Here is a 20,847-nt window from a genome sequence, read left to right as displayed (position 1 = left end):
GCACTTCATTGGTGTGTGTGGTTAACTGTGAGAGTGTGTGAGTGTGTGAGTTTGGAAAATTAGTATAAATTCCAAGAGGCTGGACGCCAGCGTTGTTGAAACAGCGCCCGCAACAACAACAAGCAGCAGCTTAACGGATTTTCTCCTCTTTTCTCTTTCCGCGGTAAGTTTCAAACAAAAACAAAGAACCAAAGCATAATCATCTCAAGAACACGCCAAAAATTTTCATTACGTCGAAGAAAAATTCAATATGTATGCCTTGCCAGCCAGTTGCCCCCGCCCTACGTCTTATCCATCGCATCTGCTTCCCCTATCCAATTTAACCTCAACCGGTCTGCTGCTGCTGCGGCTGCGGCCGGCGTCTACGTCGCGTGTGCATGTCGATATATATATTTATGTGTGTATGTGTGTTGAGTTTTCGTACTAGTGTGCGCTTGTCAATACGCTCGTTAAAAAAACCCTCAGTCGCTACCGCTGCTTTGCTGCTGCTGACGTCGTCGTTGACGTTGACGTTGACGTTGACGCTAACGCGATGTCAGCGGCTTCTTCGACACTCGCGCACATTATTTTGCAAGCTGTTGTTAGCGTTGACTTTTTTCGTCTCTTTTTTCTATATTGACAATTTTTACAGCTTTTACCGTGTTTTTTTTCCGGTAGGGTAGGCGTTGTTGTTGTTAGGCGTGTGGCCGTCTCAGTGACGCCATGCTTAGGCGCTCGCTTTTATTATCTGCTGCTGCTATTTTTTCTTTTTTGTTTCTTATATTTTCAGTTTGTCGCTTGGCTACGTTCTTATGTTTGAGCAACGGGGTTGCCGTTATCTATATACACATTTGTGGTTGCCATACCTCAGACTAATGTGGGTGTGTATGTGTTTGTTTGTGTGTTGTGTTGGTTCTTTTTAGGATATTTTAGTGGCGTGTATTGGCGTCATTATGAATGAGCGTACACTACACTGGGTTGTTTTGAATATTGTGTTAATGAACTTTCATTTGCAAACAATACAAAAGAAAAAACCGTTAATCAGTTGATTGCATTGGTTTCGTGTACTAGAGAGTTTCGTTAAGTGACCCTTCTCACACATACAGCAGCGCACACATTTAAATACGCACGCATGCACTTGTTCGTCCAGCCTCACTCTCTCGCACTACTCTACTACTTTGTCCCCTTCCACTTGCATGCTCACTCTCGTTCACTCATTTACTCTCTCACTTCACTGTATCTCTTTCCCTCTCTTGAGCCAACGAACGCATTTGGCAATAGCACGAAAAGTTGCATGCTCCAAAATACGCACACACACGCAAGCAAATTCTACTTGCTCGCTCACTCACACTTGGCGTTTGTTATACTGTCTGCTCACACACGCACCAGACTGTCGTTAGTTTTAAACTTATTTTTGGCGTTCTTTATGTGCTTGCATTCTCGCCGTCTCGTCTCGATGACGACCCAGACCCGCATTTTCTAGTCGTTGCGTTGAGCTGTGTGTGTGGGCCTGTGTGTATTGGTATCAGTAACATGCGTTGTATCCGTGTGTGTGTGAGAGTTAGTATTGAATATTTGGGAGCGGGGCTAGCAGCCGAAAATTTCATCGTTCAGTTTGTGTGCAAGTGAAACGGCACCTGTTTATCCACCCTCCTCTACACACACACATACACATACATGACATAAGGCAGACTTAATGCAATGATTTTCCTATTTAGGTTATGATGGATTTTCTTTTCCTGTGACCCAACTATTCAAAATTTGCATTACAGTTCCGTTTATTTGGTGGGGTAGAGCATGTGTTAAGACGTAGAGTAAACTTAACTGACAAATCTTTAAAGTTTGGTTTAAAAAATATGAATACTAATTTTATTTAAATGCAAGTTTTATAGTTTTTGTTTCTTTTTCCTTTATTATTTTAATAGAATATTAAAAAGTCGGCTGCACCTGTTTTACTTATTTTTTATTTCGTTAGCTGCAATTCAAACGAATTGTTGAAATACACACACAGAGAAGCATACGATACCTCACACATGTATACATATTTATATACATACGCAAGCTCTCTATATGCAGAGGCTTACAACAATAACAACAACAAGAAGCAAATGCAGTTTAAAGCGCAACTAAAACTAAACACAGAGTAGTAGTGCCTGTGGGTGTCGAGTGGGGTGGTTGGGGTAGAAATGGTATTTTAGTGCATATGCCAGCATATATATACATGTGTGTGAGTGTGAGTAAATGTATGTAGTTGAGTGGATTTTATATCAAAAGTACAGTCGCTTAGTGATGTTGTTGTATTTCATAGGTTTAAATGTGTGACTGGTGTGAGTATATGTGTGTGAGTACATAAATTGCATGCTCATGCTTCAATAGTTGCATGCAGCGATGCTTCGTTGAGTTACAAACACAAGAACACAAATATATATATTTATATATATTGTATGTACTTGTATGTGGCTAAGCCTAAGCGCCAAACATTGTTGACAACTAAAACAAAAGCTCAAGCGGGAGAAACAGCAACACAAAATCATTGCGATCCCATTTAATGATTACGTTCGCAAGCGTTAGAGCGAGAGAAAGAGAGAGAGAGAGCGTTTATGGCAGATAGCCCCCGGGCAGCAACAGTGATTTAGTGGTCACTCTCTCCTCGCGCTCTCTTTCCGTCTCTTTTTCTCTCTCAATGAGTATGTATGTGTGCATGTGTGCCTGTGTGTGTTTGTGATTACTAAGAGTTCCTCACGTTTGGTGCCAACTTGAACTTAATTGCACGCCAATCGTTTGTCTTTCGTTCAGTTTTTTTTATTTTTTATCGATAACAAGTGTCAACAGTGTTCAGTCACGATCAGCCAAGAGCAAAGGGTAAATTTGCAGCAGCAGTGCAACAGCAAAGGGTCAGTGTATGGTGCTGCCAAAGACTGAATTTATTGTTGACTTTTTTCTTCCTACATTGTGTTTTTTATGTCTTTTTTTTGTCGCTTCGCTTTACTCTGGCAAGGCGAAGAGCGAAAGAGAAAAAGCGGGCGCTGCTGCGGCTGTGGCTGCTGCTATGTGTGTGTGTGTGCAAGTGAGTCGGCATGCGACTTGGCTACCAGAGTTGGAGCTGGGGATGGGCTTAGGGATTGGGGGTGTTGGGGACCTTTACTTTTGGCTGCTGTCGCGTGTTGGCGAAAAAATCGATTAAAAGACCTGAATAGAATTTATATTATACGGCTACATATATACATATATAAATATGCTTTAATTTTTGGTTTATATAAAAGAAAAGTGTTGTAAAATATAGTATTGATTTTTCTAAGCGGGCAAGTTTTGCTTTGGGGTGCAGCAGTGAATGCTTATGTATCAAAATTTTTCGGCAGCAAACTATGCCCAGGGGTTGGGGGTGGCTGCGCCCTAAGGGTTGTTGTTGTTGTTGTTGTTCGTGTGTTAGTTGAAATGCAGACGTTTTTGCATTGTTGTTTAGTGGGTGGCTCTGTGGCTGTAAAGTGGCCCAAACGCACACACACATACAGTTACACTACGGCCGGGTACAGCTGTGTACATGTGTACATAAAGCACACACACATATATATATATATATATATAGATAAAGATATACATATACATATATATATATATATATATATAAATGTATACAGCTACAGTCGCATGCAAAAACGGATACAGCTAGAGATACAGATACATGTACAAAACAAGCTACGTGGGTGGCCACAGAGGCGGGGGCGTGGCAGTAGTTGGGTGGCAACTGACTCGCTTCCTTCCTCGCATAGTTCAAGTATGCATATAATATCCGGGACTCGGGACTTCGGTCGGTGCCGAAAACGAAGCAGCTTGCAATACCAACGGGATTTGGGAGGCTCGCAGTTAGGGTGGTGCTCTTGTCAAGGGAGGTCGGTGGGTGGGTGGCTCGGTTTGGTTTAACAGCATCCGACAAAGGCCTACGGCAATTGCGACGCGAACAGCATTGCAGCTCTATGGATGGGTGGTTGGTTGGTCGGTCGTCCGGTAGGTGGTTTATTTGGCTCTGCTTGAGTGGGTTTTGGTGGGTGGTGGGTGGGTGTTGCTGCGAGTGTAGAGAGTGGAATGTCGGCTGGTTGCGTGGGCGCTGGTCGTTGTCCCTTTTTGCTTTTTGGAGTAGTACAAATGTGTCGCGAGTGAGTGAAGAGGGGTTGAGGGTGGTGCGGGTCGCAGGCCACATTTTGTGGGTGGCTTGGGTGGCTGTTGTTCTTGTTGTTGCTTTGTGCAATAGTTGCGTAATCTATGCGATGATATGCCACTGCTCGCATTTTGTACCTATTGTAGTTGTGTGTGTGTGTGTGTGTGTGCTTGAACTACGACCCGTTAGCGATTGCATAAAGCACAGATCAGGGCCATGGCTCCACTCCATAGGCAGCTAGAGGGAGTAGAGAGAGAGAGAGAGAAAGGGAGCGGTAGTCAGTGTGTTTGCATAGTTGGGGGCTGTGCCTAGCTCTATGGTTGGCTTAGAAACAGCTGCAACTACAACAACAACAGCTGCAGCTGCAACAACCAACGACAACAAAATCCACAACAGCAAATGCAAATTTGGAATTGTAATGCACACAAATCCGAAATAGCTGCAGTTTTTGCTATAGCGGAACATATGTAGTCAGAGGTATTTACATATCTACGGACTTATATATCTATGTATATATATAAATGATTCCATATGCATTATATATATCTATAAATGTTTATTTTAGGTTTTATGAAACTAAAATAGATACCAAAAATAGTTTATAAAAGTTTTTGGTTTTACAGTTTTTCCAGATAAATCTAAGAGAAAGGAAATGTACTGAATATAATATACAAATAATTTATACAATATATACATAATATTATCATATATATATTGAATAGATTTACTTATAGTCTAGACTACTAACTGAATGACAAAAGTAGTCAAACTAAAATAGTTTTATAGATATTTTTGTATTTGTAAATAATATTCATTATAGAACTCAAAATTATATGTCTATTCTGTATTATATAGATATAACCTGTCACGTAATCTAGAAGCTTTGCAATTTATGTTTCAGGTACATCTAAAGAGTACATAGCGCCCATAGCTCACAGCTAAATATATATATAATTAACACTTGCAGCTACCATAACCTCTATAAGTTAATCCACTGGTATAATGCATATTCCCCATCTAGGTGTTTCAGGAAATTAGTTTTAGCCACATTTCCGGCGCCTAGTTGGCCATTAATATTACCAAATTTTAATGATAATGCAAATGCCACACCAGGACAATTAGCGCTGCTTTACGCTGGAGTGGGCGGCCACTGCAAGTGGGCGTGGCCCTCAAATATATTCGACAGATTAATTATGATATATAACATTTATTTGTATGTATTTGTAGCTACGTTTACTAAACTACTCAGCGACTATGAATTGCAAACGCAACTGTACCTGCAGCTGTGTGTTTTGGCCTGTGAAAGGGGTGGGGGTGACGTTGTGGGTGTTGGTAGGTGCGGCAGGGCTGTGCTGGGCTGGGGGTGGTTGTCGGGTTAGCTGTAAGCAGTGACTAGGCGACGAGAGCGCAGATGGTTTTGCATGACTGCGTGCGTGTGTGTGTGTGTAGGCGAATGTATCTATGCATGTGTGCGTGTGTGTTTGGGACTTGGCTTCGATTTTGCGCGTTTGGCAATTATGTGGACATGTGTCTTGACACCGCCTATTATATATATATATAACATATATATATATATATATATATATATATATATATATATATATATATATGTGTGTGTGTGTGTGTGTGTGTGTGTGTCTGCATGTTTTTGTATATATTTATATACACATATACGAATGCAGGTAGCGCCCCCTTACACACACACACCCACTCGAAGCAGAGAGGTGACCCCTGCTATTGACATGACTGCTTCTTCCGTTCCCCTGCAGCATAAAGTATTTCTAGATACACATTTTTGTTAGGGCATAATAAATAGAGATTGCTCGACTGATAGATTAGCTGTAAATAAAGTTGTAGAAAAATGCTTACAAAAAATACATTGATATTTACACCTGTGTAACATACATATATATATATATATATATCTCGTTTTCAAATCCGATCCGATTGGTAGATATCTTGTAAAACACTTTGAATTGCTAAATAATAAAAATACAAGTTACAACTATGTATACGTATACATGTATATATGTTCGCGTATATGTACATAGAAAAGTAATCGATTCTTATCGATAAAAATACATGAGCAATTATATATAAACTTATGCATTTATATTTCCTTAATCTTTAAAGAGTGATTGTACAAATTGTACAATTTTACTATATACCCCATTTTTTAAATAAATTTTCAAGGAGTGCAGGGCATGAAAAAGAACAGCAAAAACCGTTAACCGACAACGACCAACTGCAAACGTTTCTGTGTACATGAATCTGTGTGTGTGTGTTGAGCTGGTGAATGGGTGGATTTGAGTTGGGTGGCCGTCAGAAAAAAAGGCAAGCAAACACCGTTAGCTTTAAGAGGCGACTTTAAAGTTTTCGCTGTGCCTTGTCGTTGCTACCTAAAAGCACAAATATGCACATACATATACGCTTATGTATTACAGATATACATATGTACTTATTATGTATCTACTTATAACAAAAGTTTTGGCCTGCCTTCACTTTGAAGTAAAATTGTCGAAGCTTTCGTTCGGTGGTTGACGTTTTCTGGTTGCGCGAAGGCGGAGGCGCAAAAATCTCCACACACACACACAGCTACACACCTAAGGCTGCCGAAAAATACAACAAACAGCAAAAAGAAAAACAACTAAGAAAAAATTAGCTAGAAGCAGCAGCAGCTCACGGCGTTGCCACTTTGGCTGCTAATTTTCAATGTTCCTACTCGCATTGCATTTGTGCCGCTGCTATTCGCATATGTTATTTTATTATTGTTTATGTAGCTATATTTTGAGTAGCTTTAATTGCCATACACACTCATACAAATGAACACATGCACGCACCAAAGCCAATATGCCTTTACTACTCACACTCTCACTTGGCACTTATTCTTTTGTCGCTCTTTCCCCAAGCACTCTCTTTCTCTTTCTCTCTCATATGCTGTGCCTGCTAATTTATGCACGTTGTTCGGTTTTTGGTGTCTGTGCAAAAGTTTTTTGATTGCCCATTTTATACTCGATTCAATATTATTTTATTTTACATGCTTGAATGTATGCGTATTTGTTTGTATTTATGCGTGTGTTGCTCTCATTTTACAGCAATTTTTTTGGCAATTCGGCTACGCTGCTACTGCAGCCGCCTAGTAGTCAAAGTCAATGTGGAAGACAGTCTCATATCTCAATTTTTCCTGTAGTTTATTTTTTGGATTCTCTCATTTTACTCTCGCTCTCACGGTGTCTCTCTCTCTGTCTCTTCTATTCGTACGTTTGCCTTTTTAGCTTGAGGCAATTGACCGTTTAAATGAGTCGCCGCTGTTGTTGTGGCTGTTTTAGATGCTGTTGGCACGTTGAAATATTTTCTTATTTGGTTTTACTTTTATTTTTATTTTTTTATATACACCGTTCATCTCACTAAAGCTAAACGAAACCCTTTACCTTTGTGCGGGTAGCCACACGGTGTGGAGAGATAGTGTTGCCACTTTATTTTCAGCGTAGACAAGTTTCAAGTGGAATTGCCATGCAGTTGCTGTGTTGTTGTTGATTTTGCTCTTGTTACTTCCTTGTTTCTGTCATTCTCAACTTTGTATGTAGATATGTATATGCATGCATGTATGTATACAAGTACATACATTTGTGTGTGTGCTTATGTAACGGCGTCGCGGTTCGTTCGCCAGGCAAAGAATGCGCAAGAAGACAGAGACCCATCTCACACACACGTCAATATATATGTGTGTATGTATAAATATGCGCACGATTTTGATTGTGCATGTGTGTGGCCTTTTTTAAACAAACTCACACATACATGCATGCATTTGTATGAGCAAAAACTGAAAATCAAGCAAATTCAGCGCTTTACATTCTTTTGCATTGATCTCTTCCTTTTTTTTCGTTAAGTTTTCATGGTCGCTGCACTGCTGACGTTGGCTAATTATGATTATCACAGCAACAACAACAACGATGTCAATTTACTCAATACTCGATCTTCTTCTTCTCACAATTTCATGCAAAAACAAAAGCAGCACCAACAGAAACACAAAAAAGTGGCAAAGCTGCTTTTGGTTGATGTTTTCTTTTTTTGGCTTACGTTTTTTTTTACCTGTTTTCTCTTGCATCCCGCTCATACACACAGCCAACACTGGCCACTATACATGTACACGCGTATATGCGCACACTGTCATGGATAGAAACGCACACAAATGTAAACACGCGCGCGCTGGTTACACGTCATTAAGTGCAAAATAAGAACAGCGCATAAAAAAGTAGTATGTAGTAGTTTTTTCTTCTTTTTTTCTTTTCTTTCGTTCAGTAGTAGAAAGCGCTGCTGCTGCTGCAGCAGACTGCCAATTTATATGTGTATGGTATAGTTACCGTTAGCTATTAAAATTGCTTGTTTGGCGTTGCACTACACTAAATGTTATAGTGCAAGCAGATATATACGTGTGTGTGTGTTAACGAATGTATATATATACTTTAATTAAATTGAACTAATAAGTATTTTTTAATCTTCAGTGATTCATTTTGGGAAGAAGCAACAGTAGCGTTTCTTTAAAGCAGCTGTGTGAACAATTGCATATAAAAATATACATATATAAATATATATATATATATATATATATATATATATATATATATATATATATATATGTGTTATGTATGTATTCGAAATTATATATACATACATAAGTGTTTGTAAGTAGAGTTCGCTTATCAGCAAAAACGCTAGAAAAATGTTTTCTCTTTTCGTTGTCATTTTTTATATGCTATGCGTATATATACTAATAAATTCATACATGTGTACGTATAGAGGCATGCATGTGTGAGAGTGTATATGTGTCTAACGTTTAACATTAAGTTAGCTGTGAAAAACGCGTGCAAGTTATTATTACAGGTGTGCACATAAACTTACAAATATAAATACTCATACGTACATATGTATATATGTATGTATGTTTGTGTTTTGTTGGGTTTCTTTAGTTCAAGGCTAAAAATGACAGAATTTATGTCGGTGTCTCCAAAACTGTGCGTAACAGTTTGAGTACCGCCTAAGGCACATACATACATGTACGCATGTTCGAATATACAAATATTCACATAGTTTAACAGGCACTGAAGGCCACTTTAATTGCAAATGAAATTGAAATGAAATCTTACGCTGAGTATTGAATGAATTTCTGTTTTCTCTATTTTCTTACCTTTTTGGCACTTATCGTGTCGCATTTTTATAAATGTCAAATGTGTGTGTATGTGTGTATACATAGTATAAGAATATATATATATATATATATATATATATATGTGTGTGTATCGGCTAACTGGTTTTGTTATTACTTTACTTTTTTGTTGGGCCGCCGTCACCGCTGCTTCTTCTGCTGCTGCTGCGCTGTGTCAGGGCAAGCGACGCCGACTGTGCTGCTTACCTTTTACGTGTTACTTTTTGGGGTTATTCTTAACAAGCAGTGGACAGCGCAGCGGCAGCGCAAGCAAGAAGGAGATCGTCTCATTTTCATGTAGCATTAAATTTGTGTTTTTTTTGTTCTTATATCAGTTTGTTTTTTTTTTTCTTTTTGATGTTTTGCCAACAAAAAAATACAATCACAAATGAAAGGTAAAGCGCAAAGCCTAAAAATAGCCAAAGCATAGCAACGGCGTTGATGTCGACTGAGACGCGTTGGTAATTTGCTTGATTAAGTGGAATTTTTCCATACATACATACGTACATAAAAGTGTATTGAAATGCAGTCATAGAAAAATGTTTAACAAAAGCATGCCTAAAAAATAAAAGAAAACTATATCAGTAATACACACATACATGTACATACATATGTATATATAGATTGTTGCCTTGTCGATTTTATGTTTGCTATTGCCTTTTTATGTGTTTTTACTTTTTCGCTGAATCTTGTTGTTACTAGTGTTGTAGGAGAGACAGAGAGAAATATAGAGAGAGAGAGAGAGACATTGGGAGAGTGAGGAGAGGCGGCCCAGGCCAGGCAGTCAGCCGTACATACAGACACACGCACATACCCGCAAAGAAGCACGGTTGGATAGACAAAAGCAACGAGACGAGCGCAGCGCGCACTCTGCTTATGTACTAAAGTCGAACCCATGTGTCTGTTTATGTGTGTGTGTGAGTGAGAGCAACGCGAGTATGAGTGTATATATGTACATACACATGCATAACCATACGCCAGTGGCTTATATACAACAGTAATAATAACAACAACAATACAAAGACTACGAGAAGAGCTTTACAAGCAGCTGAGCTGCGATTTGGTTATGTATGTATGCGTGTGTGTATGTATTAAGCAAATATGCAAATTGTTATTGTAAAATTGTGAAATTCGGCCATCATAGAAATATGATGTTTCTTATTGCAGCTGATCTAAGACGTATTTTGCATAACTATATATTTACATATATGTATGTATGTGTGTACAATATGTACGTACAAACAGTCCGGCAACTTCAAGCATAACTGTTTGTTGGTAATTTTTTGAGGCTTGTGCATTAATCCGTTTTATCAGCGGTATCAGTTTTATTCAATTCAGCGTCTCTACATGACGAATTAAAAATAAAAATAATAACAACAATTAAAACCAGTTTGAAAGCTATTAAGTTGTGCAGATTTTCCTATGTACATAAATAACATATGTATGTGTGTTTGTATGTAATTAGGCATTATATAGTTGGTGACGAGTATTGGTCCGATTTAACAGAACCATCTGCCAAAACAGCTGTAAAGTTGCTATGCCCAGACCTAATTCCATTCCATTCCACCCCGACCATTCCGTCAGCTTGCCGCTTGCCACTTGCCAATTACTCAACGCTGCCATAAAAGACAGTGCAAATATGTGTGTCCGGCGATAAGCAGCAAATCCGCACTCTACAAAAACAACAAACACCAAAAACACATCAGTATTTAATATATATGTATATATTTACACGAACACACATTTATAGTTGGCGTTGCAGCGCAGTCAAATCGACGCCGGCAGAGGCCAACGACTACTGGCAGCGGCAGAGACAGAGAGGCAGTGCTGTCGCTGTCGCTGCGACGATTTTTCGTTTGTAGTGCGCGCAATTAATTTGTGCTAAGTTTTATTGTTTTTGTTGTAGGTAACCCATTTTCTAGAAATTTATTTATATACTACTTACAAGTATACACATAAAAATATTATTTTTTTGTGTTGCAATTTCCCAAAGCTTATCCTTATCGGTGCTATAAATAAACAAGAGAGACATAATTATTTGTAGATGTGCATATGTTTGTATGTACATAACTGCGAATGTGGTGAAATTTATATTAGCTCATATCGTAACGTATGTATGTACATTTACGCATATATATGTATACATACAAGCATGTAAAGTTTACTGTATTAATAGATTAGAATGACTTAACACTTTAATGTCGTATCTTAGAATTAATATACACATACATATGTATGTACATATGTAAATGAGCTCAGGTAAAGCTCTTTGTTAATTATGACTCTTAATTCTTGTTTGTAAATTAGTCGAGTGGAGTTGCCACTGCGTCGAAATGTGTGCTGTTAAGCAGCTGTTAATAGTCGAGAGCGTTGACTTGACGTCACTAATAAATTTGAACATTTCACAAGGCGCAGCTTAGATTTATGCGCCAGTGCATTTTGCAGGCTGCTTGCTTGCACCCCACCAGCACCACTAACACACAGTCCCACCATGGGGACGATGTTGGTGAGTTAATACATATGTACAGTGCCATGTACAACAAGTCGGCCGCTCTCGCTCGCTCGCACGCGCTCTCATCGCGACAGCAACAGCAGCCCACCGCTTTGCTCCTCTCTTCCGTTTGCCTTCGCTTATGTATATATATACACAATGGCAGGCCATAAGATATGCGCATTTCTTATACAAGTATATATGTACTTGTATATATAGATATTTGTATGTATGCAGTACCTACTTATGTATATTTGTTTGTTTATTTATTTATTCGTCCGTTTGTGTGCAAAGCTGCTGCGACTTGTTTTGATAATTTTTTATTTAATTCCTTTTATTGAAATGAATTGAATTATTTTGCGCATAACGCAAAAATAAAGGCGATTGCAATTGGAGTATGTTTGGTCTGTGTTCTAAGGGTCTTGGTGGATTAGCTAACCATCGATTGGAAGGGGTCACTTGACTTGTATGCAAATCGATAGGTCTGGGCGTAGTTAAGGTTTACCGTCGGTGTATGTATATATGTGCATGCGTCTGTGTGTGTTAGAGTGGTGTGGTATGCATGGGGTGGCCAGACAGTTTTCAGTGCACCCCACCCCCTCAGGGCCTCTGCCCCCAGTACTTTACTCTACTCCCAATTCGGTCGCCAACTGCCGCCGTCTGCCCGCCACTCTCATTTTGCTGTGTTTGGCTTTGGCTTTGGGCTCGCGTGTGTGTGCGACGCGCGCTCTCTCTTCTGTCTTGCTCTCTCTCTACGTCGGCTGCTGCTGCTGCTGCTGCTCACCGCAGCCGCACTCAAACACATTTTGCTTGTTGGTTGCTCTTCGCTTTTGTTTGTGTTGTTGTTGTTTCTGTTGGTGCTGCTGCTGCTCGCTGCGCTATGTACACAACTGTACTTTTGATTTAACCTTATTTCTTTGCTTTTTTTTTGCTTTGTGTGTGTCGCTGTTGTTATTGCTCGTTAGTTGTGGCCTAGCTGTTGTTATCGTAAGAGATGACTCTTATGGTAATTGACGCGCCCCACTCCAGTCGGCTTCCCACGACTGGAATTCAAGGCTGTTCTCCTGGAACGCTATAGCTTATCGGCGATCAGCTATCTACGCTGCTTATTCTAATAACCATTTACGTTGGGCAGGTGCCAACGACCGTTAGATTCAAACATGAACTTGCCTGTTCTGCAATATGCGATGTACGGTGAAAGCTCAATAGAGCAAACACATTTGTTGCACATCTGTTACTAAAAGCTAGCGTAATAATGATAATAGTAATTTAATTATCATTAAAAATAATAAGATAAACGTGTCTAAACTGCAAAAAAAATTTCATCAGCTAGCGGAATCAGCTGTCCGTTAGACTGCATACACACACATATATATATATATATATATATATATATATATATATATATGTATATATATATATGCGTGCACACCCTATTGACACACATACACTCATACACACAGAAGCGCAGAGCTTAACTTTAAGCGCTAATTGAAACACATTTAGCGCGCTATTAAACACAATTATAAACACTGAATGCCAACAAAAGCCAAAGCCAACAAATCGATATACGACGGTTTTCTATGCAGTCAATGTCAGTCATATAAAAAGTGCCGGTATTATATTAATACAAACAAAAGTACGAAAATAAAAATAATTAAAATGTTTGGATTTTCTTTTTTTCTTTTTTGTTTATTTTTTTTATCAACATGACATAAAATGCGAACAATCATTAAACTCAAATACACATACATTCAAGCTTATATATACATACATATATATGTAGAAGCTGTTATTCTCACGCTCACTATTCAAGGCACAGTGTATGACGGTATTGAAATGGGCATGAAAATTAAAAACTTAACGAAGCTGTAGTTAAAAGTCAATTTGCATATGTATTGAGAGCATGGGCTGCTCGAAAAATAGTAAATTATATTATATATAGAAAATATAAAATATTAATATTAAATATAAAAAGATATATAATATAATAGTTAAAGACAATTGAAGTGTGCCAAAATGCCTGTTGCATGTTTGGCGCACTGGCCACACTATATTGTTCCACTGTTCCGTCGCGGCTGTTCGCTCTCAAACGGCAATCTGATGACGACACAAGTGTGGAAAGTAACGAGACATAGCCGACAGCTGCTTTGGCGGGGGGAAACCAACGAACGAGTGAGCGAGCTCTATACATGCATACGCCATTTGTATGTGTGTGTGTAAGTATGTAGTGCTGTGTGGCTGCTAACTTTCAAAGCGAGTTAATTTATAGCACGTTGGGGACATTGTTGGCCAAACAAAAACAGACAGACACACACACGCACACACAAACACACATGTAGTGTTTTGCTCGCATTCTCATCATGTTTATTATATTATGTTTGATTCGCTTTTCTTTCTTGCGCCACATTTTGTTGAGGTCGTCCGCGCGGCTGTCTCTAAGCTTAGCTCAGCTTAACAAGCGTTGCCACCCGATGCGAAGCTGCCTTGTCGTTGTTGTTGTTGATACATATATATGTGTGTGCGTGTGTGTATTGCATTTATTTAATTTTAATTGGACTGTTTATTGTTTGTATCGTTTTTACTTGTATGAATTTGCTGTTTATTGGCTTTGACAGGGGCAGGTGCAATTGTTGTGGCAAAGTTTATTCACCTCGCGCTCTCACGTGTCTTGGCTTGTGCATGTGACTGTATGTGTATGTATGTTTGCCTTTGCTAGTTCTACAGCGTTCCCACTAACATACATCAATTTGCATGTGCTCTCTCGCTCTTTCAGTTTACTTGTAGCTCAACTTAACCCTCCTCTCCCTCGCCCACTTTGTTTTCATGTAAATTTTCGTTGCGCTTTGTATGCGAAAATTTGATAAAACGAAAAACGTGACTTGCTTGTGGAAGCAAACGCCAGTCCTAAATCGAAGCGAATGCTGCAAACACACATAGATTAGAGTAATATACATACATATGTATATGTGTGTGTATCTCTGTATCTTCGTTTAAATCTGGCTTGCCTGTGATTTAGTGCAGCTTTCCATTCGTATTGCCACAGGCCAAAAACCATTCGAGTCTAGAGGCAGTAACTTGATTTAACAAGGTCGTCGCTTAAATGATATGAAATCAGGATATCTTTTTTATATCCTTACACCAAAAAAAAAGAGAAAAACTCCAACGGAGATACTGCAAACCAACTGCTAAGGGGGGTTACATTCATCTTCTGATTTCCGTTTGCAAAGTGACAAAAAAAGAAGAAAAAAAAAAACAGAAATATGTAACATAAAGGTTGGTAGCAACCCTTAGCAAAGAGCAGACCATGATAAAGTGCAGTAAATACTCGCTAAAGTGAACAGAAATTATTATAGAAGCTCGATACATAAAAACAAACTAATCTATTAAATAACCCATGCATAAGACATGATATGCAACCAAATTAAATGTACCTAAATCTAAATCGTTTATCTTATATCTTTACAGCTAGGTCAAGATACGTCATCACGACGACGCGACGCGCGAAAATGGCCAAAATGGAGGTCGACGATGTCGTCGACTTGAGTCTGAGCTCTGGCCGAGATCCGGCGCTGACAATAACGCCGGCCACGACGCCAACGCCGACGCCAACAACGATCAGCAATCGAGATTTACGAGCGTTAACGGCGAATAATACCGGGCTGACCATAACGCCAGCTCCGGGACCCACAGGAACAGCTGCCACCGGCAATGGTAACGATAACAACAACAGCAGCAATAGCAACAGCAACAACAACAACAGTAGCAACAACATCAGCAGCAGCAGCAACAACAACAATAACAGTAGCAGCGATGTCGCCACGGCGGGCAGCGGCGGCGGCAGCAGCAGCGCACAGGATGAAAATAAAGTTCAACGTCGCGTCCTGCGTCCTCGCACCGAACCCAAATCGTATGCCGAAGCACCAGATATTGTGCTGCTGCCAGCGCGCACGAATGGCCGGCAGCAAAATGGCAACATTGATTCGGAAACCGATGACGAGGAGATGCCGCCGTACGTGCCCATCAAGGAGCTGACGCATGCGGAGCTGAAAGAGCGTGAGAAAAGCTTGCGTAAATTGCGACAGGATCTGCGCAATGAGGAGACGAAGCTGATGCTGTTGAAGAAGCTGAAGCAATCGCAACAGGTCATGAAGGAGAATCTGGTGGTGACGCCCACCAGTGTGTCGCCCAACAATCCACTCGCTGCGATACCCAGTGCTCTGACAGCGAAAGGGTCGCTTAGTGTAACGCCCACGTCGGCGTTGCCGATGCCGGCCCATAGCAAGGGACGGAGTAGCTTGGGCGGTGGAGCTGCTGCTGTTAGCATAAGGTGAGCAGTAGTTGGAGCATTTAATAAGTTATCGATAAATATCGATTTGATGTGACATTAAATGTGTTGAGTTATTGGGGCGCTTTTATGGTATATTATTAATATTATAGACGAAGTAGCAATATTTTATGAAACATTTTAAAGAGAATTATTAATTGGGGTATCCATGATCACAGCTAGAAGTAAGAATTATGGAACTTTTGATAGCTAAATATGATTAGCTAACTCAGTGTATAATGGTGTTATCGATAATTATCGATTGTGTTTTAGTTAACTGTGAATTTAACAAATGCAGATCTAAATATAATATATATTCATAGATAATACTTAGCTGCACTAGTGTTAGTGTAATCGATAATATTCGTTTTATTATCTATTAGGCTATCGATATGTATAGATTGTATAGATAAGTATAGGAATTACCCGTAATATTCAGTATTCGATAGACGCATCGACTGTTATCTATAGTATGAACCGATAATTGATCGATTATAACCGATACATTTTAAATGTTATCTTTATTCATTAAAACATCTTTCTTTCTACTTGCCACTCTCGCAGCGCCAGCAACAGCCGCAACATAAGCTCCTCAGCAGCAACAGCTGCTGCAGTGGCTGCGGCAGCAGCAGCACTGTCATCCGGCTCGCAGCGAGGCAGCAGCAGCAATCTGCTTGGCAGCGGCAACAACCATTCGATACTCCCGCCACCTAGATCCTCGCTAGCCGCAGCAGCGGGCGCGACCCTGGCAGCGGGCACAACCATAACACCAGCCACAAACAGTTCGCATCGATCGAGCGTATTGCCGCCGCGTACAAATCTGCCGAATCTCACGATTACGCCCTCGGTGACCATAACGCCGACGTCGGCGCCGCCATCCAGCCTGAAAGCACGCAATGTGAGTTATTGTAATGTCATCGTTGCCGTAAGCGCCGAGTTTTTCACCCTAACTTTAAATCTGATATTTCAACTATTTATACACATATTCCATGTGCACCAAACACCAAAAGAAACACAACAAAAAACACTTTTTGATTGGAGTATTATTGAGTGTTAAGCAAAACACTAGTCAAAATTATTGCACAAAACTCACGCTTACCAACACTAACACCAAAGCACACGAATTATCGAACTACATCGATGAAAAGACTTATCGACATATCAACCTATCGATAGCTTCTATAATTCGTTGTGCAACACTAGAAAAACACATAACTGTCATCTTGAGCTGCCTTGGAACGTGTTGCGTAGCCTGCTCGCTAGTATTAGGAAAGAAAAGCGAAGAAAGAGAGAGAAGAAAATATTTGTAAAAATATTCTTTTATTATCATAATATTAAACAATTCGAGTAGGCTGCGCCATATGGGCCCATTGGCAGCTAACTTTTCTTTTGTTAACCATTTTGCATAAACCAAATTTATTTCAATCGAAAGCCTTTGTATTCCTTAAGTGTAAAGAAAAAGAGAGAGAGAGAAAGAAAGAAGGAGAAAAAATATATAGAGTAAAGCCATTTTTGCCATCAGCCCAGCATCAATTGCCTAATTTTTGTTCTACATTTCTACTACTAAAAAATTATATAAATAAAAAATAATTGCCAAAACATGCAGCCTAATATTTCGGATAATTCGAAGGTACCTGGGACCATTAGCAATTCCGTATCCATAACGCCGGCGCCTCCACTACAATCGCAACACCAGAATCAGCTTAACGATTTGAAGGTAAGTCGTAGACATTGACTCGTGTCTTTATATACATATATCTAATCTTTCAATTTTTTTAGAATGATCGCAACGTACAGCGCGAGGAGACTCAGACTCCTGCTCAGCGGCAGGCAGCCGCTAAGATGGCGTTGCGCAAACAGCTCGAAAAGACTTTGCTTCAGGTGAGCTGAGTAGCCTAATAAAAAGAGAGCAGGACGTGACCGAAAACAATTGGGAGCTGCAAGAAGTCAAATGACAGCTTCGATAACTCATATTATAAAAGCGACAAATATAGATTTCTAGATAGTTGCCTTGAGCTAGTTACAAACTAATTTGGATATATATTTTGATATCAATTGAACTTAAAATTGTCTCAAAAAAGCTACGATTTGCACTTAAAGCATGAATCGATAAATATCGATTGATGTTGGAGTATAGGACAGATTTTATATGTATGAATTTAACAGGGATATTAATGCAACAGACAGAAGCAGCCGCCGTAGACCTCATAAAATATATAAATTCTTGATCCGGACGATGAGCTGACTCGAAATAGCTACGCTAGGATGGATATCTCCTATTAGATCAGTCTTGTTTGTGAAATTAAAATATTTGAACCCCTCTTTGCTGCTTGCTATTTGCTGTTATTGAGAAATAGATAATTTCACTGATCAACATATGTATATAACCTTAATTGACATATTTATACTTGAATGCCGCTTCTAGATACCGCCACCAAAGCCGCCACCGCCAGAGATGCACTTCATTCCAAATCCAAGCAATACGGACTTTGTTTATCTGCTTGGACTGGAGACAGTTGTGGATTATTTAACCGTGAATAAGAAGGCAAACGCTGTGGCAGCGCCCTTCCGCTGTGCCCAATGCAAAATAGACTTTACGCCCGTTTGGAAATGGGAGAAGCAGAGTAAGTAATCGAATCCTTCTTATTTGGTATGGAGATTAAGATGTTTCTCTTGTTCAACAGCCAACAAGGAGGCGAAGGTGATTTGTGAGCAGTGCGTGACATCGAATGTGAAGAAGGCGTTGAAGGCCGAGCACACGAACCGACTGAAGCAGGCGTTTGTGAAGGCGCTGCAGCAGGAGCAGGAGATCGAGCAGCGCTTAGCCAGCAGCCAGAGCAGCCCATCGCCCGTTGAAGCGCATGCCTCCAGCAACAATGCCAACAGCGTCGCCTCCGCCCATCAGCAGCAACAGCAGCAGCACCAACAACAACAGCAGCAGCAACAACAGCAGCATCAGCAACAGCTTCATCAGCAGGCGCTGAGGGAGCAGCGTGAACAGCTGCAAGCATCGCATGCCTCAGCTGCAGCTGCGTTAGTTAATTTGCCACCTTCGGTTACTGTTATACCTACTAAGTGCCAGACACCTACGCCAGCACCACGGCCAACGCCACCGCCGCCCAGCGCACAAAGTCAGCCCACGCCGCCACCGCCGCTGAATCAATCGGGAAGCACGCCACGGTCTTCTCGTGCTGCAGCCACAGCTGCAGCAGCGGCAATTGCTGCACAGCAAGCAGGTATACTTAGTCCCGGTCCAGCGGCAGCTGCAGCTGCGCATCATCACGAGGCATCGACATCTTCAACAGGTCGCTCCTCAACGCGTGCCGATCGCGATCATCATCAACACCACCATCAACAGCAGCAACAACAACAGCAGCAGCAGCAACAACAGCAGCAACGCGAACAGCAGCAGGCGCAAAACTATGACAAATATTCAGCAGCCACGCTGGCGGCAGCGGCGCATCTCAGCGCTTTGGGCGGTATGGGTGGTCTGAATATCAACAACCTGGCAAGTTTGGGCAATCTCAATCAATTGGGCAATCTGGCAGCTCTGGGTGGATTGGGCAACTTTGGCAACGCCTCGACGGCAGCCAACAATCCAGCTGCAGCTTTAGGCAACGCCTCGCCAGCAGCTGCCATGCAAGCATTTCAGCAGCAGTTATTTAGAGGTACGTCCACTGCCAGAGTTTACTGTATGCCAATATACTATTAACGTGATTTGCTTTGCTTACAGCACTTGGTCAAGGCTTGGGCGGTAATCCGCAGCATATGATGCAATTTGCACCACTACTATACACCTACCAAATGGCCATGGCGCAGGCGGCACAAGTGGCAGGTGAGTTAACAGCGAGTTTTGTAGAATTAATATGAAGTTAACAGAAGTATGTTAAAAAATAAGGAGTGTAATAACAGTGCTATTTTCTCTTAATGTAATCATATGCTGTTAATGTAACATCATACTACTCTAACAGCAAATGTAAACGAATATTCTGTTCTTTTACATTTCGTTAACAGTCAGAGCTTACAGCAAAATATCAAATGACTGAAATGTTAACTTAGCTCAACTAATTTGTTAGTTTTTTTAAATTGAAACTAATTGGTTTTTCTTTTTTCCCGCACACAGCTTTCAACAATAACAACAAGAAGAGCAGCTCTGCTTCCAGCTCATCGAAGAACTCAAGCAATGCAACCAGCTTGGCTGACATACAACGGGCGGCAGAGCTACAGCGTCAATATCTACTCGAGATGATACCACCACAGCAGCCGAGTGGACCCAGCGGCAGTCGCCAGAACAATTGGAAGGCCTAAGCAGAGAACGAGGCTTAATATGAACAGCAACAGCAACAACAACTAACTAACTTTATAATTTTTCTTGATTAGGTAATTTTATAATTTACGCAAGCAAGCATAATGTACACGTAAATACAATGATTATACTATTTGTAAACAATAATTATTACATAATTAATTATACATAATTATAAACACAAAAAATGAAAAGAAAAGCAACAACAACATCTTCAACGTAATTGTTAGTAGTTTCCTTTTTTGTTCGTACTTGTCGTGTTTCGCTCTCATTTTCCAAACAACAATTACAATTACACTTGCAATTAGCAATAGAAATTCACAAAAAAAAGAATTAAACAAAAAATCATTGACGAATGAAAATTTTTAAGCTCCTATAGTAA

At 40.2% G+C, this 20,847-nt stretch overlaps 1 protein-coding gene and 1 long non-coding RNA gene across 2 annotated transcripts; one reads left to right on the top strand and one right to left on the bottom strand.

Moving 5' to 3' along the window:
- Positions 1-45: 45 nt before the first annotated feature.
- LOC111592969 (dual specificity protein kinase splA) lies at positions 46-20,669 on the top strand. The gene is made up of 9 exons (XM_023305461.2): positions 46-163; positions 15,301-16,162; positions 16,724-17,057; positions 17,790-17,876; positions 17,939-18,040; positions 18,585-18,783; positions 18,844-19,827; positions 19,893-19,994; positions 20,283-20,669. Exons 2-9 carry the CDS (start codon positions 15,342-15,344, stop codon positions 20,465-20,467), a joined length of 2,814 nt encoding a protein of 937 aa, XP_023161229.2. The 5' UTR covers positions 46-163; positions 15,301-15,341; the 3' UTR covers positions 20,468-20,669.
- On the bottom strand, positions 10,642-11,352 carry LOC111592975. The gene is made up of 3 exons (XR_002751009.1): positions 11,287-11,352; positions 11,084-11,222; positions 10,642-11,014 (listed from the first exon to the last, which is right to left on the bottom strand). It is a non-coding gene; the product is annotated as an uncharacterized LOC111592975 (long non-coding RNA).
- Positions 20,670-20,847: the final 178 nt, after the last annotated feature.

Source organism: Drosophila hydei, unplaced genomic scaffold, assembly GCF_003285905.1.
Source record: "Drosophila hydei strain 15085-1641.00,03,60 unplaced genomic scaffold, DhydRS2 tig00000243-arrow-arrow-pilon, whole genome shotgun sequence".
Classification (NCBI taxonomy): Eukaryota; Metazoa; Arthropoda; class Insecta; order Diptera; family Drosophilidae; genus Drosophila; species Drosophila hydei.
Note: the sequence above shows the minus strand (reverse complement) of the source record. Positions and strands in the feature narration are given on the sequence as shown.

Excerpts from the sequence above, each read along its gene's own strand:
- LOC111592969 (XM_023305461.2), top strand. The coding sequence starts at position 15,342 with ATGGCCAAAATGGAGGTCGACGATGTCGTCGACTTGAGTCTGAGCTCT. Across the intron at positions 17,058-17,789 it reads CCAGCCTGAAAGCACGCAAT|GTACCTGGGACCATTAGCAA; the intron begins GTGAGTTATTGT and ends GATAATTCGAAG. Across the intron at positions 18,784-18,843 it reads TTGGAAATGGGAGAAGCAGA|CCAACAAGGAGGCGAAGGTG; the intron begins GTAAGTAATCGA and ends CTTGTTCAACAG.